Source organism: Oreochromis aureus, linkage group 6 (assembly GCF_013358895.1).
Source record: "Oreochromis aureus strain Israel breed Guangdong linkage group 6, ZZ_aureus, whole genome shotgun sequence".
Taxonomy (NCBI): Eukaryota; Metazoa; Chordata; class Actinopteri; order Cichliformes; family Cichlidae; genus Oreochromis; species Oreochromis aureus.
This window is the reverse complement of record NC_052947.1, coordinates 25,157,293-25,175,369: the sequence shown is the minus strand read 5'-3', so window position 1 is coordinate 25,175,369 and position 18,077 is coordinate 25,157,293. Positions and strand designations below refer to the sequence as shown.

The window sequence follows — 18,077 nt, the reverse complement described above, 5'->3', positions numbered from 1 at the left end:
GGTTTGTTGAACAATCTAAACGGTTGATTCAGAAACTTCTGTGACATCAACTTAACTAAGACTCATTACAAATTTCACAAAACACAGCTGAATACTTTTATTATTTTTTTTATTAGTTATTTTGATTTTAATAAAACAAAATAAAAAAAAGAAATAAAAAAAATGTTTTCTTTATTTTATTTTATTTTATTTAGTGCTGTCAGTGTTAATCTCATTTTAATGAGATTAACACTGACAGCACTGATTTTATTATTAATTTATTTGTTTAATTTTTTGTTGTTCCCAGAGAGCAAGCCAAACACTGGTCCACAAAAGGACTGTCTCTAGTAGTGGTGCACTACTAGTAGAGTTTCTTTTAACCTCCTAGGACCTGGTGTCCACATATGTGGACATCGCATTTTGGGTTGTCGAGACCAAAATACAACATTTTGCTCTACAAAGACCTGATATCTGTTTATGAGGACATTACACTGCCACTGTTCAATCGAAATTTAAAATGAATGTCCTCATATGTGGATCTCATGTTTTGAGAAGCATTCATCAGGTCCCAATCAACCCAAATGGCACAGAGAAATTAAAAATGCATGCCATGATAGAGTTCAGGTCTTAGGAGGTTAAAAATGTCTCTGCTGATGAGACCAGTGAATGTGGGGCGACGGTGGCAAGAAAAACTCCTCCTGGAGGAAGAAATCTTGGGAGGAACCAGGCTCTCTGGGAGGACCCTTCCTCCTAAGGCCAATACTTACCTGCAGTCTGCGATGGTGGGCTGGGATGATGCATGATGATGACCTTAACTTCCTTCCATATCCTGCTTCAGAACTGACAATGAAGACAAAACTGGTTAACAAGGTAATAGGACATTTAAAAATTCTCTCACTTCAGGATGAGATGCTGTGTCTTCTTACGTTTCTCTTGTAAAACAGGATGTAGGCCGAGTTCTGCTGTTCTTCACAAGCTGCAGATCCAGTTGTGTGGAGCACCTGTGCGTCATTATAGGTGAGCCAATTATCTGATGTAGAGTATGGACTCTCCTCAGGATGGACAGAATTACAGATGTAGTGTCCTGAAATCACATTAAGACAAATGAATCAAACTTCTGGAAGTCGACTGAGTCAAGCAAACAGTGATTTTGACTTAGTGCTTCTCAGAACATCAAAAGCTTTTGTGTGCGAGTCCTTCACTGAAAAGTAGCAAATTCTGTTAAATCATTTTCTGCTTGTAACAAGTCAGTTGTTTTACCTGATTCTGTGCCTCCATAATGACTGATGATGCTGACAAGACTGTAACAGCCACCACCCTGAGAAGGAACAAATTAAAAGAGTGTTAGTTTCATGAAGTCTCACATCAGTGCGATAATTAAGCTGATTCTCTGAGATGTTCTGCAGTCTGTTTTTACCTGATTGGATGGCACCACCAAGTCCCTCTGCAGCCTGACGGGGTCATCCACCTTCTGAATCTGGTAGGTTTGTGTAAAGCCAAACCTCTTCAGGTGCAAGATGAGAACTCTGGCAAAAAGAAAGAAAAACAAACAAGGTACAAAATAAGAAGAATGAGTGTCAAACACAAACAGGAGATGGGAGAAAATGACTGCTCAAGTATTGTCTCGAAAAACTCTGATGTTTGATGCGCCACAGTTTGGAAACCTGGTCAGTCGATCAATTCTGATGTGACCTTACTCACCTTGGCAGTGTATCAAAAGACGACTTCAGTTCTGAGGTCGTCCCTCCACAATCACAGCGAAATTCTATTTCTTGTTCCTGAACAACAGCACAGAGAAAACAGGCTTTATGGTAGAAAGAAATCACAACATATGCACACACACATACACACAAACACTAACAAAAAAGGTGTGTTAAGATCGGTGATACTACAACTCTATTGGAATTTGTGATCTTACCTTCAAGTATGTCTCTAACATGTCCTCAACAGACCCCTCTGGAACCAGGTCAAGAGACAAGCTGGTGAATTCCTCTTGCTGTGATGATTGGTGACCGCAGCTACACATTTAAGGAGTAACATAGTTAAAGTAAAGATCAGGTAGGTGGAAACAAGGTATATGACGATATTGCAACCAGCTCTGCGTTTCTGAAAGACAGGCTTACCCCTTGCATGTCCTCATGTTTTCCATTTTGAAAACGTGATGGTCTTCTACTGGGCAGGTATAATTTTGGCCCAGGAGAGCTGCGTTCCTCTTCAGGTGAGGGGAGAGCCTTTTGACCTCATTGAGGAACAATGTTAGGAATTCATGAGCATCCTGAAAGAAAAGCACAGAGGAGATTTAAAGCAGAACATCAAAATCAGAAAGTAAAGCAAAAAACGAAATGTCCAAATAGCTGACGCACTTTCTGTGCACTGCCTGTGTATTCAGGAGCTTGACTGCTGAATGCCTTCTTAAAAGATCTCAGGTGGTGATCTTTAAGGCCATAATCTGTTGACTCATGACAGTCCCTGATGTCAGTGAGCCTTCTGTAGAAAGGAAAGGGTAAACAGACATTTCTGCTGTTAGATCTCTTTGTTCTTCAGGTTTTTGAAGAAAGTAGAAGGTTGACGTAGCGCACCTTAAGAGCTGAGCTTCTGGGACTGCGCTCCACAAAACCTCCTGACGGCTGATGTCTCTAATGAACTCCTCAATGTTGAGGAGGCTCTGCAGGCAGGAGTTCATGTAGCAGGTGTTTCCGATGTTTGGAAACCTGACACACACGCACAAAGTTTACAGTATCAGTGTAAAATAATTCATTTTCTCCACTTTGTTAAAGTGAGCTTTGGTCTTTGTGCACCACGTGTACTCACCCGAAGCAGTCTGTAGTCTCAGTTTGATTTTCTATTGTTTTTCCACCGCAGACTCCACTGCTCCAAAAAGGTAAAAACACAAGCAAACAATTAGGAAAGATGTCAAGACGCTGAGCAGTGTATGTGCATGTATGCATGAGCTTTGAAGTTTAAACATTTTGGAGCACGTTTTTCTCTTACCTGTTAAACACATGCTCCCATCCACTCTCTTGGTCCAGAAGCTCCATAATCAAAGTGTCCCAACTCAGGTCTGCTGGGATCTTTTCAGTGGTGTTTTTTACCTGATGGGAGCTTTCACCACATTCCTTACCTGTGCTGCTGGATGTAGAAAGAAGAAAAGAGTCAGGGATGCATCACAACACAACAAGACACCAAACAAACATTCTCTCTCTGGAGAACAGCATTCGACTATCTAATGCTTATTTATATAAAGAATTTTGCTTTAAAGTGAGAAGATTAAAGTTTCCCTCACCTGTCACTGATTTTATCAGGTTCCCCTGTCGTTTCAGGAGCAGCCTGCCTTTTTCTCTGTAGAAAGAAACCAAAGTACAGGACATAGCCGTGTGCTTCATTGCTCTTAATTGCTCTCATTTAACTGTGATGAGTAAATGCTTGATGACAGTGACTCTTTCCATAAAACATACCTTCCAGAATTTAAAAGAGACCAGCAGCGAGACTTTTTTGTGTCTTTACAGTGGTGGTCTCTGCCTCTGAATCGCTGTCAGTTTGCTGCAGACGACGAACAAACATAATGTCATTAAAAAAGTAAAGTCACTTAAAACTAACAAGTACATTTTAAAGAGAATGTGCATTTCATATGTTTTGTGTAAAAGCAAACCGAGGAACAGCAGAAGTAGTGTCTCCATTTTCTCTTCTTCTTCTTCTTTTTACCATTTTCAGGGTTAGTTGGTGTGGCAGCAACAGAAGCATCCGGGATGCTGATGAGGACAAAAGTGTAAATGTTATTTTTCAAAGTGGAAATTTTTAACAAGGAGTACATGCTGGAGATAGCAAATAAAAATGAATAAATGTAATGGAACAAAATCATGTATTTTATACATTTACACATTTTCAAACACTAATCTCTGAATCAATATAAATAATAGACAAGACTAGAAGTAGTAAAAAAAATATGTAAATGCACAAGGCAGAAGAAAAATACCAACAAAAGGGAAATAAAACAGCTCCGAATAAACCACTGCTATAAATATCTCCAGCAGCATTAAAGAGTCGCGCATTTCTTTACCTCTGTTGAGACGTAGAAGGAATTTCCTTCTCTGCCACATTTTGTTTGTTTGATTTCTGTTTAGAAACAAGAAAACCAACATCAGTAATGGCATAAAACAAAGTTTATGGTATGAAAATTCAAAATCCTTCATTTGGTTCAAAATTCAGTTTTTACAGAAATCATCCATGAAGCTTCATTAAAAGTTTCAAAAATGCTTATTTACTGTAAGAAAATATTCAGAGAAATGTGCTGCAAGTCTCTTCAAACTTACCTTTCTGTGAAAAAGAAGTTTAAACATCTTTGAACTTAATGTGATCGCAGTGAAAATCTTCTCAGCTTTGCAAAAGTTCAACTGAAAACAAGCTGTCAAAGGTTGTGTATTTCTAAACTTTCAGCATAGAATGTTCATACCCTGAACAGCAAACATCATCATTATGATGTATGGGGCTAATTTGCATATTTTGGAATGTATGCTCATTTGAACTGTATGGTACTCGTCTCTAAGCAACCCCTACAAAATACAGGTCAAGTCAATTCAAGTGGCTTTTATTGACATTTTAACCACGTGCAGTGGTACTGTACAGAGTGAAATGAGACAGCGTTCCTCCAAGACCCTGGTGCTACATATGACATATAACGGACAAACCCAGGACTACATAAAGTGCAGTGTGCATAAATTGCAAAAATAAACAAGACAAAACAGTGCAACACTAGACAGCACAGGACGATACAGACACAAGACAATGGAAATGTGCAAAATGCTGAGTATTGTGCAAAAGTAACTTGGTGTCTGTGTGTGTGTGTGTGTGTGTGTGTGTGAGTGTGAGATACTGCAGATAAGTGCTTGGTAGTGACGTGTGTGAAGGTGTGCGTGTGCCAGTTCAGTCACTGAGTGTTCAGGAGTCTGACGGCTTGTGGGAAAAAACTTTTCCATAGTCTGGTAGTGAGGGCCCGGATGCTCTGGGACCTCTTTCCAGAAGGCAGCAGGGTGAAGAGTGTTTGAAGGGTGTGTGGGGTCCTCCACCAAGCTGGTGGCTTGGTGGATGGAGCGGGTGCTATAAGGAGGGGAGAGGGGCTCCAATGATCTTCTCAGCTACTCTCACTATCCGTTGTACGGTACTGCAATCCAATATGCTGCAGTTACCATACCAGACAGTGATGCAGCTGTTTAGGATGCTCTCGTTAGTCCCACTGTAAAAGGTGGTGAGAATGGATGGTGGGAGATGGGCTTTCCTCAGCTTCTGCATGAAGTAGAGACGCTGCTGGGCCTTCTTGGTTATGGAGCTGGTGTTGAGGGAGCAGGAGAGGTTCTCCGCCAGGTGGACACCAAGGAATTTGGTGCTCTCGACAATCTCCACAGAGGATCCATTGATGTTAAGTGGGCAGTGATCTCTCTGTGCTCTCCTGAAGTCAACAATTTCTTTTGTTTTGTCCATGTTCAGAGACAGGTTGTTGACTCTACACCTCTACAGATGGCCCCCAGTGCAACCCTTCAGGGTCCTAGTAAATGCACCTATGGTACAAATTTGAACAACCTAGGTGACTTCCTTCTTGTCACTGAGTTGTAGCATTCACAAGATTTTCAGAAAACTTGACCTTTGAACTTGAGGTCAAGGTCACTGATATTCAAACTGACCCCAGAACTTTAGTAGATGCACCAGTGGTATCAATTCAAAATCCTACGCCCCTCGTTCTCGAGTTATTGTCTTGACCAAGCTGAGTATACAATTATGAAACAATCGTTTTCCATTTTATTTCACTATCTGTAACTAAGACAAATAAACAGTATTTGGGACACAAGTTACTATTAAAGTGGTTAGTGAGACTCCACATCTGATAACAGTATAACACACTGCTTAGTTATGTAAAATTGTCATCAATAAATGTGCTCATAACAGAAGCTACACTGGCTTTAAAAGTTTTTGTTAACTCTGACTACCTGTCCACTCTTACCTGTTTCTTTTGCTCTCTCTGCTGTCTTCATCCTCCATCCAACTCTACAGCTGTTGTTAGGGATGATATGATGAAACTGAAGGGTGTCTGGGCACCGGAAAAAAAGAAGAGCGATTGGATTAGGCTGCAGCTGGCGTGACATTCTCTCACTACAGGATGAGACGCTGTGTCTTCTTACGTTTCTCTTGTAAAACAGGATGTAGGCCAAGTGCTGCTGTTCTTCACAAGCTGCAGATCCAGTTGTGTGGAGCATCTGTGTGTCATTATAGGTGAGCCAAGGATCTGTTGTAGAGTGTGGACTCTCCTCAGGATGGACAGAATTACAGATGCAGCAGCTGTTTCCGATATATGGAAACCTGACACACAAACACAAAGTTTACAGTATCAGTGTAAAAAAATTCATTTTCTCCAGGTTGAGAAGGTCCTTGTGCACCACCTGTACTCGCCTGAAGCAGTCTGTAGTCTGAATTTTATTTTCCATTATTTTTCCACCGCCCAAATGTTTCACTACGCTATTGCAAAAAGGTAAAAACCTTACCTGTAAAACACATGCTCCCATTCATTCTCTTGGTCCAGAAGCTCCATAATCCAAGTGTCCCAACTCAGGTCTGATGGCATTTTTTCAGTGGTGTTTTTAACCTCTTGGGAACTTTCACTACATTCCTTACTTGATGCAGAAAGAAGAAAAGAGTCAGGGATGCATAGCAAGCACAACAAGACACCAAATAAATATTCTCTCCCTGGAGATAAGCATTCGACCACCTAATGCTTATTTTGACCAGCAATTTGACAAAATATTAAAAGCACTTACCTGGGATTGTCTGTAATTACACCCTGGGGGGATTCTGGTTGTCCTGCTCGGGGACAGGTGACCTGCACTGGGTCCTCCGAATTTCCTTTTAGCTTATAGTGCATTAGCTACTGGCATATTAGCTAATATTGACTGAAGCTCAAACAGGGTAAAAACAACATAAATGAAACCCTCAAGGATTTATTTTGGTATAGCAGATGAGTTAGTTAAGTTATCGGTTTCTTGATATTACTCCAAGGCTGAAAACACGAAGGGTCCCACCCCCAATTCCTTTACTTATTGCAGTTAAAGTTAAGCTAACGTAGCCTGTTTTGGGTCTCCAAGTTAGAAAACATTACACACATTAAAGTAAAACTCATGAGTTGAATTGTTGTTACGTTACAGCTTGATCCCCAGTTTTGGCACACAGTTGATTATATTATTTAAAATCAGATTAAACAATATTAAAGCCAGTTTATTATTCGAGGAGAATCTTGGTGTTGATCTGAATGTTTTGTGGCATACAGTTCACTGTTGTTGACCTTGTTCAGGGCCTGTCTCCCCTTTGCACACTGGCTCAATAAAATAAGGTAAATAATATTTTCTTCAGTCAGCTATGTTGTGTGAACAGGGTCTGCAGAACATCTAGCCTATTTTGACAGCTCATTGACTTTAACAGCACTAATCTCATTCCCTATGTTTTTTTCTTTTCTTTTTTCAGCACCAGGTCTTTTTTTCTTCTTGTAATGCAGTGTTAACTCTGTGTTGTGGTGTCTCTTGTGTACACGCGGGTGGATGACCATGGAAGAGTCCGAACAAAATGAGGAGGATGAGGCTCATTATCAGCTTAGTTATGAACCCTGTAAACTACTAAACATTTTCAAAACTGAAATATTAAACTGAAACAAGCAAACTGTCACTGCACTAACTAAAACTGAACTGGATTAAAAACAAAAGGTGAAATTAATTAGAATTAATTAGAAAATACTTAAGTACAATAACAGTATTATTTTCTCTGCTTTGGTCTCTTGACCACTAGATGGCAGCAAATACATAGATTTCAGCAACGTCCATGACGCTGGCTTAAATAATTTCTTTTTTCTTGCATATCCCTATTTTTATCATAGCTGGACATCCCTATTTCCTTTAAAACATTTCCAAAAGATTTCAAATTCATATTCTGTTTGAAATACTCTCTAGTTTCACTATAGTGAAACTGACTTATTTCCCAGGCATAAAACCTTAACTAACCGGGCTCAGATTGACTTCATTAATGCTTTCACTCAATTTTAGGGCAGAATATATCACAACTGTTTTTTCTTTCTTTTCATTTACATGTATTAAGGGGGAGGGTTGCCGAATGCACAAAATGTTCAAAGAAACTATTGCAATGATCTCTAATGTGAGATTTGAGTTTTGAAACCTATGAAATCTCCACACAAATAATTTAGATTTTGTTTATTTCCTGTTACTGTTGCTCCTGTGTAAATTCAAGTAAGTTCAAGTGTTCTTATGTATGAATTTGTAATGCACACACACACACACACACACACACACACTGCTGGTGGGCTGAGCGTCACTGCTCAGTATGTGGGTGGTCTCGCCAGGTGGAGGAGAGAGCGATTAACACCAGGCCTGCCCAAAGGGAAAAGAAGGAGCGAGAGAGAGAAAATAAGAGACGTAAGAAGAGATAGACATCTGTCTGCCAGATGTGCTGGGAATAAAGAAGTTAGTTTATGAAATAGACAGAAGGGAATGAAAAGGATTTTGGTCATGGCGCTCACTGACAACTGTGTCGGCTGTGACTGAAATAATACTTATTCTGTCTGTGATTCATGTTCAGTTGCTCTTTCTAAATTTCCTGTGTGTGTGTTTGGTCTTTCTTGTCTGTCATCTTGTTATATTCATAACACAAAGACAGCCACATACTCACTAACACTTGCTCTCTTTCCATCTCTTCTGCTGTTCGTGCAGACTGCAATTAGAGCCTACAGTATAAACCAGTGATGACCACCTGTCAAAACATGTCCAGTAAATGTGTGTCTATTAGGAAGGTGTTGAGGGGAGGGAATGAAACAGGTTGTACATGCAGAGGAACAAAATACTGGTTCCAAGTGTAAAGTCATTTCTTTGCATTGTTTAACATCCACTAAAAATGCTCTAAAAATGTATATTGTTGAGAACTTACACTACATGGATAAAAGTATTGGGCCACACCTCTCACTATTTGAATTCAGGTGTTTTTAGTCTGCCTTTACAAACTTTAGTGAAAGACTGAAGAGCTCACTGAACTGGACTGCGTTGCTGTTATAGGATGTTACTACTGCTAGGAATTCCTCTGGCATTAATATCAGTATAGGAAGGTGACCATGTGTCAGAAGCCTCTACTTGCTTTCCCCAAAATCTCCTCATAGTTGAAAAACCGTAAATGTATTTGACACATTTGAAAAAAAAAGGGAAACAGCTGTGGACTCCATAGGTGTTACATTTTTTTTAATCTGTTTTTTTCAGGGTAATAAAAATGTACTCAAAAGAAAGTTTTCATTAGGATAACATTTTCAAACAAATACTTTTTTTCCTTGAATTTGAAGCCCACCTTTGAAACAAACATGTCATATTTTCCTTCCCTGATTTGCAGTGTTTGGTTTCTTTATTTGGTGATCTTATAATGCATTACATGATATTTGCAAATTGTTCCTTTGAGGTTCAGCTTTTGGTTGAGCATCTTTTCTGTTCTTTCTTTTTTTTCCCCAGGTCCTGAGGAGTCACTGTTTCTTTCCCGTGCAGCATGTGTGAGTATGTGTCTGTGTGTGGTTTACAGCTGTTTACATAGCTCACAGTGGGTGAGCTCTGTTCAACAAGACCAACCTCTGGGATTCAGGCATTTTGAAGGCCTATAAACTCTGGATGAAAGCTGAAGCCAAATTAATAAAGTTATAACAGGATAAAGATGTGGCTAGTTACACAACATGACATTAAAACTGCCCTCTTAAATGACCGAAAGCAATCCGTACTCCTGGTCATAAAACGCAGCATGAAGAAGAATACATTGTGTTTGTATACACCCTGTTTGCATTAAATCTTGTGCATGTGGGGCCTTTTCTTGGTTTTTCTTCATCCCCACTGGATCATTTGTCCCTCATAATGAGATAGTAAGTGAGTGTGGAAAGGCAAAATCAAACAAAGCTTTTAGTTCATGTTGACTCCATCTGAACAACAATGGTGAGGTGTGTTACCTGGAACCGTTAAAATGCATTTTCACTGATGCTCTAGTTATTGGGTGCTATGGGTTTTATCCCACCTGGCTCTGCAGTACTTGTTGTTCTTTCTGACTTGTGAAACTCAGCCTTCGCACACAAGTTGGAAACCAATAAATGCTGGAAAATAAAGTGAATGAATTCTTTTAGAGATCTAATCCTCTGTCATGCAAATACTTAAAATCTGAATATAGAGCATGATGAAGTATGTGTGTGGCCAAAGTTAGTGCATGTGTGGCATATTGGTATGCATCACTCATATTTTGGGCGAGGAAGCAAACAGCTTGAATAGTATCCTCTCTGTTCCAGCGGGGCAAACTCAGGAGAAGATCTAGAGCAGAAAAATGTGAAGGCGAGGCTGCTCTATACAAAGAGCTGAAGGAAAAGTTTATAACTTATAAATGAGCATACTTCTCAGGATGACGTGGCAAACACAGCACCTGCAGTATTTGCCCACTTGGGGGCGGCATATTGAAATGTTTTCACCTTTCATGAACACATTGTCACAAATAGTTACCCACTTGAACACCCTGCAGATACGCCTAGCACTTTTAAGGAGACAGTCTACTCTCTCTAAACTTTGATTTGCAGCTTTGCTCTCTCGAGCAGAACATTTGTGTGATGTGTGCTGAATGCTGATTAAAACCTAGTCTCTCGTACGTCTCACATGCAGTTTTTTTTATCCCTGAAAATGAAACATCTCTGGTGGCTTAAAAAGAAATCACGAGAGCTGTCGCAATGAATGAACACAGTGTTGTGAGCAATTAAAACAATAAGCACTTTTGTTTGTCTGCCTTTAGCAGATGCTTGCTGTGCAATGCCGCAATTTCGTTTGTTGTGGAGCCTCGTGTTTTTGCATGTTGCTTTGTTTTTCGAGCCAGAGCTGGGATAAGAAAGCAGCAGAGCGGGGGAGCTTCTTGACCAAGTTTTACAAGATGTTTTTTTGATTCACTGTGATATTACGTGAGATACGGTTAAAAAACAAAACAAGAAACAGACTTTTAAAAAAAAGATGTATTTATGAGAAAAAAAAAGAAGAAAAAACTCTGAGCAAAATGAAACCAACCCCTGGTCTTTATGCATCCAGCCTTAACGCAATTCAAAAGGTAATTTTTATAATAGAAATGATGCTATATAAACAAACAAACAAATAAAAACACATTTGTACCTGTAAAGATTTTTATGACTTTATTTTTGTGGTTAAACTTTAGCTGGTTTGCTTTCGTATAAAGCCTCAAGTGGCCATGAAAGAAACTGCAGCTGTTCGCACGCATGCCTTTCATAAACGTTTCCATGAACACATTGCTCAATAATAAAATGAAACAAAATGTGAATGTGGCCAAAAATCTCTGCCAGTTTGCTCAAATTTGTGTCACATGCGTGTGAACATGAGATCAGTTTATCTTGCTCAGTTTCCTGCTGTAAGTAAAGCAAACACAACATTTTTGAGCACACACGAGGCCGCTCAAACATGTCTGCAGTTTTTCAGTGACAGCTGTTTGATGCTGCCACCGTTCACAATCTGTGCAAGACCCACAAATCACTTCTTGCAAACATGTTTATGACATCTTACCCACCACATCCCTGCTGTCTGCTGCGCACACATGAAACAGTATAACACCGCGTTTTCTCACTGTGTTTCATGCTCGCAGCTTTAGCTCGTGTATTTTATTTATGTGTTAATTATTGTGTCCTGTGTTGTGCCATTTTGTTGTTTTTGCCTGAAGCTGACCTTCTGATTGCTTTTGAATCTTTCTCTATCATTCATTTTGCTTTCATGATTTCAGAAACATTTATTGCAGCATAATGGATCAGAAAGGATGTTTCCTCTTTGCTGCATTAACTGAGCTCCATACATCAGATTCAAAGCATAACTTTGTGAATGGAGCTGTCACACAGCGCACTCACACTCATACACCGTCAGCGGTCCCCTGACATGAAACAAACTCCCTCACATCGTTATCCACCTCCCATTCATCCATCCTCACTCAAAAAGCAGAAAAGGTTTTATTTGTGCGATCAGAAGTCTGCTGCAAAATCTGGCAACCATATGCTCGGACATATAAGTCTTTTATGCCTTTCAACTTGGTCTTTTTATTCACACATGTGCATGAATCTGCCCTTGTTTCATATTCTCATTGTTTTGAAGTGAATCTCAGCATTGTGTGGTTGATGACTTTGTGCCACTCGGTGATCCTTTCTGCTCTGTGTCTAAATGTTCAAGGGGGATTGTGGTTCAAAGGGGCTGAGCTGAGCTTGTACAGATGACTCTGGCCTGCAGTTTCCCTCATGTCTACAAGTTGTCAGTAACACGGGAATGTATTACAGATTAGTTCCACAGCTCTGTTCGTTGGCTCTTCTGGCATTAATCTTATGTCGGCCTTAAGTGGATCGCTAATTGGTTTAAAGAGTTCAGAAAACAGACTCCTCTGAAACATGGGTTTCAGACTCACAATAGGCACGCATGCCTCAACTAATATTACTTTTTTCTGGGTGTATTAGGCTATGCTACAAATGAACTGGACATCTTTCAGAAAATATTAGACTTAATGTATGATTTTGACATCGCATCAAATATCAAGCATTCAGTTTTTTTCCAGTCTGTAAACACAAACTGCACAAACTGATTTTTCATGACATTAAACAGGAGCTACAGTGTATCACTATTGGCAAATAAAACATCATAGATCACGATAGGACTAAAACCATCTGCTTTAAAACAGCAGTGACCCTTCAGATTGTGGACACACCCAGATTTGTGAGACAGCCAGGTGAAATCTCAGAAGCAAGCCTTCCCAGCAGAACATTACGAGATGATTGTTGTTGTTGTTTGCTTCACCTGCCAATGGTTTTAACTGTGTGGCTTATGGATGTAATGCTGAGGTTGTTCACAGACTGTATATAAAAGATCGATGTGAGTCTGAACTACCTTTCATCTGCAGTTTTTGGAAGTCCAGAAAATGTTTCTTGGCTGCTTTGATTAACAATGTAGGCACACACAGGTCCCCACTGGAGTCTAATAAGAGGATAACGCTTTAGCATATGCCTTAGGGTTGAAACTACAGTATCTAGTCATGCTATCGAGTGTGCATGGTGCTCAATCACATCCAGCCCTCGCTCATTGCATCAAATTTTAAATCACCAGCTTAATGAGAAATAAAATGCTCAGGTTCACAACAGGACTTCACTAATTATGTCCTTGATTGATCAGTGTGTTTGCTCTGGGTGACTCTTGCCATACTGCTCACCTTAACAGCGAGGCTATCTACTGCAGCTCCTGATGCTCTTTGTGCATCACCTCCATGCCATCACCCACACAGGCTCTGTACAGAGTGCATTCCTTGGAGGGGCTGCGTTAAATCATTCTTCACTTCCTTCACTTCTTTTATGTTTGCTTGTGGACAAATCAGAGCCTACATGTTGTACATTCACAAAGAAATCTATTCCATATGAAATGACTGATTGAATAATACAAGTGGTGACTGTTTTTTGGGGGGGGAGTAGTGTGGTAATAAAGATTTAATTTGATGCAGGAGCCTTTGATCCATCATAAACAACTTGGAGCTCCAACATGATGCTCACAGACAAAATGAGCAAACAAGGCAGCCAATTCCAAAAGAAGAGGTTTCAAAGCTTACGTAGGAAAGAGGGAATAACTGAAGAGAGCTGAGAGTCAACCAGGGTGGTCCTCTGCTGCATACTCAGATGGGAGGCTTGTCAACACAGCGTCAGACGCCATTCACTCTAAACTCTCCCAAATGCTGCAGCAGTTTGTTGATTTACTTGAAATAATAAGTTAAAATAAGTGAACTGCTGGGATCTCACTCAAATCATTAAACTAAAGTTTAATAGAGTGAAATTCATTTAAATCAGTCTTCCAAGAATGCATTGCTTAACTGTTCAGAGATTTTTATAGTTGGAACAAACACAGGAAAGAGTAAACTTGGGGTGTGCCTTTAATAGATGGTACATAAAGTCATGTCGGAGTCACAAAAAGCAGTGATCAGCATCATTTGGAGATTATGTATTGGAATTTCAGGAGCAGGACCACGCCTCCAAACACGCTCATTCCAGTTCTCATCTATATAAGTTCCCCCAGTTCTGCAAGCTGTTCATTTTCGTTTACGTGCCCCACCCTCCCTCCCTCCCTTCTTGTTTTCAATTCTTTAACTTCTTCATTTCTATTTAGTGCATGGCGATCTGCCAGGCCCGGGAGCCGTCGCCAGTCCCCTTCGAGGCCTTCCCCAAACCGCAGCTCAATTCATGTCCAAGCATTCACCTTTACCTACTAAAACGCTGTCAAACCAAAACTGAGGACGTGGGTCCAGCTAGTGAAATAAAGGTTATTGTATCTCATTTATAGTTTTAAAGTGTTACTGGGAGCATGGTAAGGTGTCTTTGCAGAGAGTCTAGTAGAGAAGCACTGCCACTTAAACTTATATTTTTACATTAATTGAAGAACTGAAGTTTATTATCAGTGTGAACAGATTTAGCTGTCACTGTGAAAAAATTAACTAAGAAAATATTTACACAACTGGTTACATCAGTTATGCTGGATTTGAAGTTTACGTTCTACGAGCCACTAAAAAAATCCAGTAAATTCACGTTTAAGTCAAAGAAAACCAAACAAAAGCCTGCAAGAGACTTTTTAATTGAATTCAAATCATGCAAAAAAACAAAACAAACTTAACTTGGGTGCTTTAAGGAGATGCAGTTGTGTTGTGTTGTATTTTTTTTTTTTTGACTTAACATAAATTTTGGCAGTGTGAAGCATGAGGGAGGGATGGCAGAGTTCACTTTCTTTGTTTATCCCTTCCTTGTTATTTCTCTTTTCAGAAAAGGGAAGCAAAACTTGGCCTGATGCCTGTGAGATAGACAAAGGCCAGATGCCAGGGAGTTCTTCAACTACACTTATGTTCATAAAGCAGATAAATATACGTGTATGTAAATATACCACAAGTGGGGACTTAAAAAAGGCAGATTTAAAAAAGGTTCAATAATAATAATTATTATTAATAACAATTAACAATTAACAATTGTTTATGAGCGCTGGAGGTAGGAGTGGAAACGGAGCAGCTTGGAGAAATGGAATGTGCAGAGGAGAGAAAAGCTGTGAATGTGGAGGGCAGCACAGAGTTGTGCAGCTGGTACAGATTTGTCTTTCAGGTATTACAAACTACCACAACTTTTTGTTAGTCTTTTTCATGTCACAATCTAGCTAGGATTGAGTTAATGACAGTTATTCTTTATCCTACATAAGTTTGTAGTCTGGACCACAAAACTCCAGTGTGAACAGCAGGATGGATTTTCTCCTTCTTTAAACACTTTGGTGGCAGGTTATTCGATTTAATCGATTTAACCTTACTGGGGTAGTCAACTAATTTTTACAAGGGGTTACATTTGATGGTGGGACTGTTGTAGAAGGCTCTATTAATAAGTTTATAAAGATATAGAACTGATATTGAGCAGAACTGAATTCCACTTCCACAAGAGTCCCACTTTCTCACATTGTCCTCTGGCAAAAATTAATAGCCAACGCCTGCTATCAGTTTTGAGCTGAACAAGGTATTTTTCAAGTTATAAAAAACAGAACAAAAAAATCTGCTTGCCTCAGCATATTGCACAATATTTCTATATATTATTATGCAAGATGATAAGAGCCTTTTGTAAAGTGTGCAGTGTTCAGGGCATAATGTAAACAGGTTCCATAGGCAAGCTTAATTTTTAGCATTATTAAAAACATATTTATGAATTTAAATGTATTTAATTTATTTGAGAAACGCCGGGCTGAATCCATCGCTGAGCCAGGCCATGGACTCCAAATAGAGGACACCAGATTGATAGCTTCACTTTATGCTTACGATGACGATGGCGATTGTTAGCACGCACTGGTGGAAAGCTTGCAGAAACAGACCTCCTGCTCTGACCTCCAGAGCAGGAGGTCAGAGAAGTGTGTTTTCCTTTCCAGCTCAAAATGAAACTGGAAATAAAAAGTGATCCACACATTAGCAACTGCCTGCATAAGTCAAAGTGAGATCTAGTTATCTGTCTGAACAATCCAAAATCATGGCCCAAACCCTGGACTCAGTGGTTAGACTAGGTTTATATTCATGATGGTTGGTTTGCATGTTCATTGTGTGGGAAGCAAACTGAAATTAAACAGATAACCCGTGATGTTTTTAGCTGCAGTGAAGTCAGGAAGGCTACTGGAGAGTAAACATCCAGTGATTTGGAAACCATAACAGTGTAGGCCCGGCATTAATATTTTGTTCATAGCTTCCAGTGTGTGTTTCTCCAGAACACAGCTGAAGAATACACAATAATTAAAGAGGAGTTTCATTGTTACTACTTAGGAAGGTACAGCACAAAGTCAGTAAAAGTGTGTGTCTTCCCTGAGAAGGCAAGCTGGAGACTTTGGTGAAGGCTAATAAAAATATCATTAACACACCTGACTTTCACTGTATATTTATTATTAATAAGGGACTTGTAAGTGTGAGCCTTTCTCCTCAGAAAGAAAAGGTTACCCTCAAAACTAATGATAAATTATTACTGTGTAATACACACTCTCCAAACTGTGCCCATTTTTTCTCAGAAGAATCCTTGCTTGAACACATCAGTACTGAGTTTGGTTACAGCACAATCTGACATGACAAACATCATCATCCATCATCATCACACATCACACATCAATCAGTGAGTTTTCTCCAGTTCCATAGATGCATAGGAAATTATATTTACTTCTTTGTGCAGCTTTCAATAAACATCCAGATATCCATGCGTTCACAATAACATGCCTGAAAGGCAAAGTTCACCTTTTGCACAAATTCTAACATGCAAAGCCTCGATCATTGGTGCTTTTTGCTTCAATATCAGTTTGAGTATTAACCACAAACAAGTAACTCTGTAGAACTCTGTACTGGAATGCTAGTACAAAAATATTTATATTAAAAGGGGAATTGGGAATTAGGACTCATTTAAGGGGAAAATGATCAATAGATAATTCCAAAGCAACTATTATTTGTCCAACCAACAGCAATACCTGTGCAGTTATGCTCATAGTCCTGAAAAACACTGCAGTTGTCAAAGGAGCCCGGACGCCAGTACGTGAGTGTGGACCCAAGCGCAGACCAGACACAGAGACAGCTGGTAGATTTAACACAAACTTTATTTATAAGGCAAACGTGAACTTGAAAAATGCAAGGAAGGGATTCCTGGTGAGGTGTTTTGGCATAGCATGACTGCAAATAGCTCATGAAGGCCTGTTACCAACTTGAGTTAGCTGATGAACTGACAGAGAAGAGATTTACCATCTTAAATACTGTCTCGCTGATTGCCAGGGATCAGGTTCAGGTGAGCTGTGCAGGTGAGATGAGGAGGGCTTTGCCCCCGGGGTGGATGCGAATGACTGTTCATACTATGAGTGCTACTATGAACAGTCATACTATGACTGTTCATAGTAGCGCTTGCTATCCCCAAGTAGCTGGTTAAGTAGGACCACATTTACAGATAAAAATTTAGAGTTTTATATAATTTGTTAATGTTATTCAGTTTTTCAAAAATGTAATGAGTCTGGGAAGTGGATTAAATTTTACATTTTGACTTTCGGGCCACAAATTAAACTGTTGGCAAAGGATAAATAAAATAAATAAATAAAAGTACTGCAGAATTAAGTAAATGGGTAAAATTCTGGTTGTAAATCGTATGCACTCTCACTGTATAGTGATAGTCACGGTAAAAACTGGAAATTTGGTGAACTGTTTAATAAGATAGAGTGTGAAATGGCTGAACTTTCCAAAGACCACATCTACTGCAAAGCCCGTAATGTAAATGGTTATCGAGTGGAAGCAGTCAGTGATGATAATGGACATATCTTTACCATTCACCAACCAGGAAACAAGGTTGTGGAAACAGATTCAGGCTGTCGGTGAAGTGTGATCTCCTTCCCAGCTCCACAAGAAAGTGAAAACACAGAAAGTGACCCAAGCCAGAACTTTGAAAAGTGGCTGCTGTTCATGCACCCAACCAGTCTGACAGACAGGGTTGAGTTAGGAGTGTATCT

The 18,077-nt window shown here is 39.6% G+C and overlaps 1 protein-coding gene across 1 annotated transcript; it reads right to left on the bottom strand.

Annotated features, from left to right (window-relative positions):
* Positions 1–239: 239 nt before the first annotated feature.
* Positions 240–3,448, bottom strand: LOC120440445 (ubiquitin carboxyl-terminal hydrolase 37-like). Its single transcript, XM_039612956.1, has 13 exons — positions 3,435–3,448; positions 3,263–3,318; positions 2,971–3,108; positions 2,791–2,847; positions 2,559–2,690; positions 2,343–2,466; positions 2,103–2,254; positions 1,898–1,997; positions 1,681–1,757; positions 1,397–1,505; positions 1,240–1,297; positions 906–1,063; positions 240–819 (listed from the first exon to the last, which is right to left on the bottom strand). The coding sequence occupies exons 3-13, from the start codon at positions 3,015–3,017 to the stop codon at positions 814–816; spliced, it is 1,020 nt and encodes a 339-aa protein (XP_039468890.1). The 5' UTR covers positions 3,018–3,108; positions 3,263–3,318; positions 3,435–3,448; the 3' UTR covers positions 240–813.
* Positions 3,449–18,077: the final 14,629 nt, after the last annotated feature.

Excerpts from the sequence above, each read along its gene's own strand:
- LOC120440445 (XM_039612956.1), bottom strand. The coding sequence starts at position 3,017 with ATGGAGCTTCTGGACCAAGAGAGTGGATGGGAGCATGTGTTTAACAG. Across the intron at positions 2,255-2,342 it reads ACACAGGCAGTGCACAGAAA|GATGCTCATGAATTCCTAAC; the intron begins GTGCGTCAGCTA and ends CTTTTCTTTCAG. Across the intron at positions 1,298-1,396 it reads TGGTGGTGCCATCCAATCAG|GGTGGTGGCTGTTACAGTCT; the intron begins GTAAAAACAGAC and ends GTTCCTTCTCAG.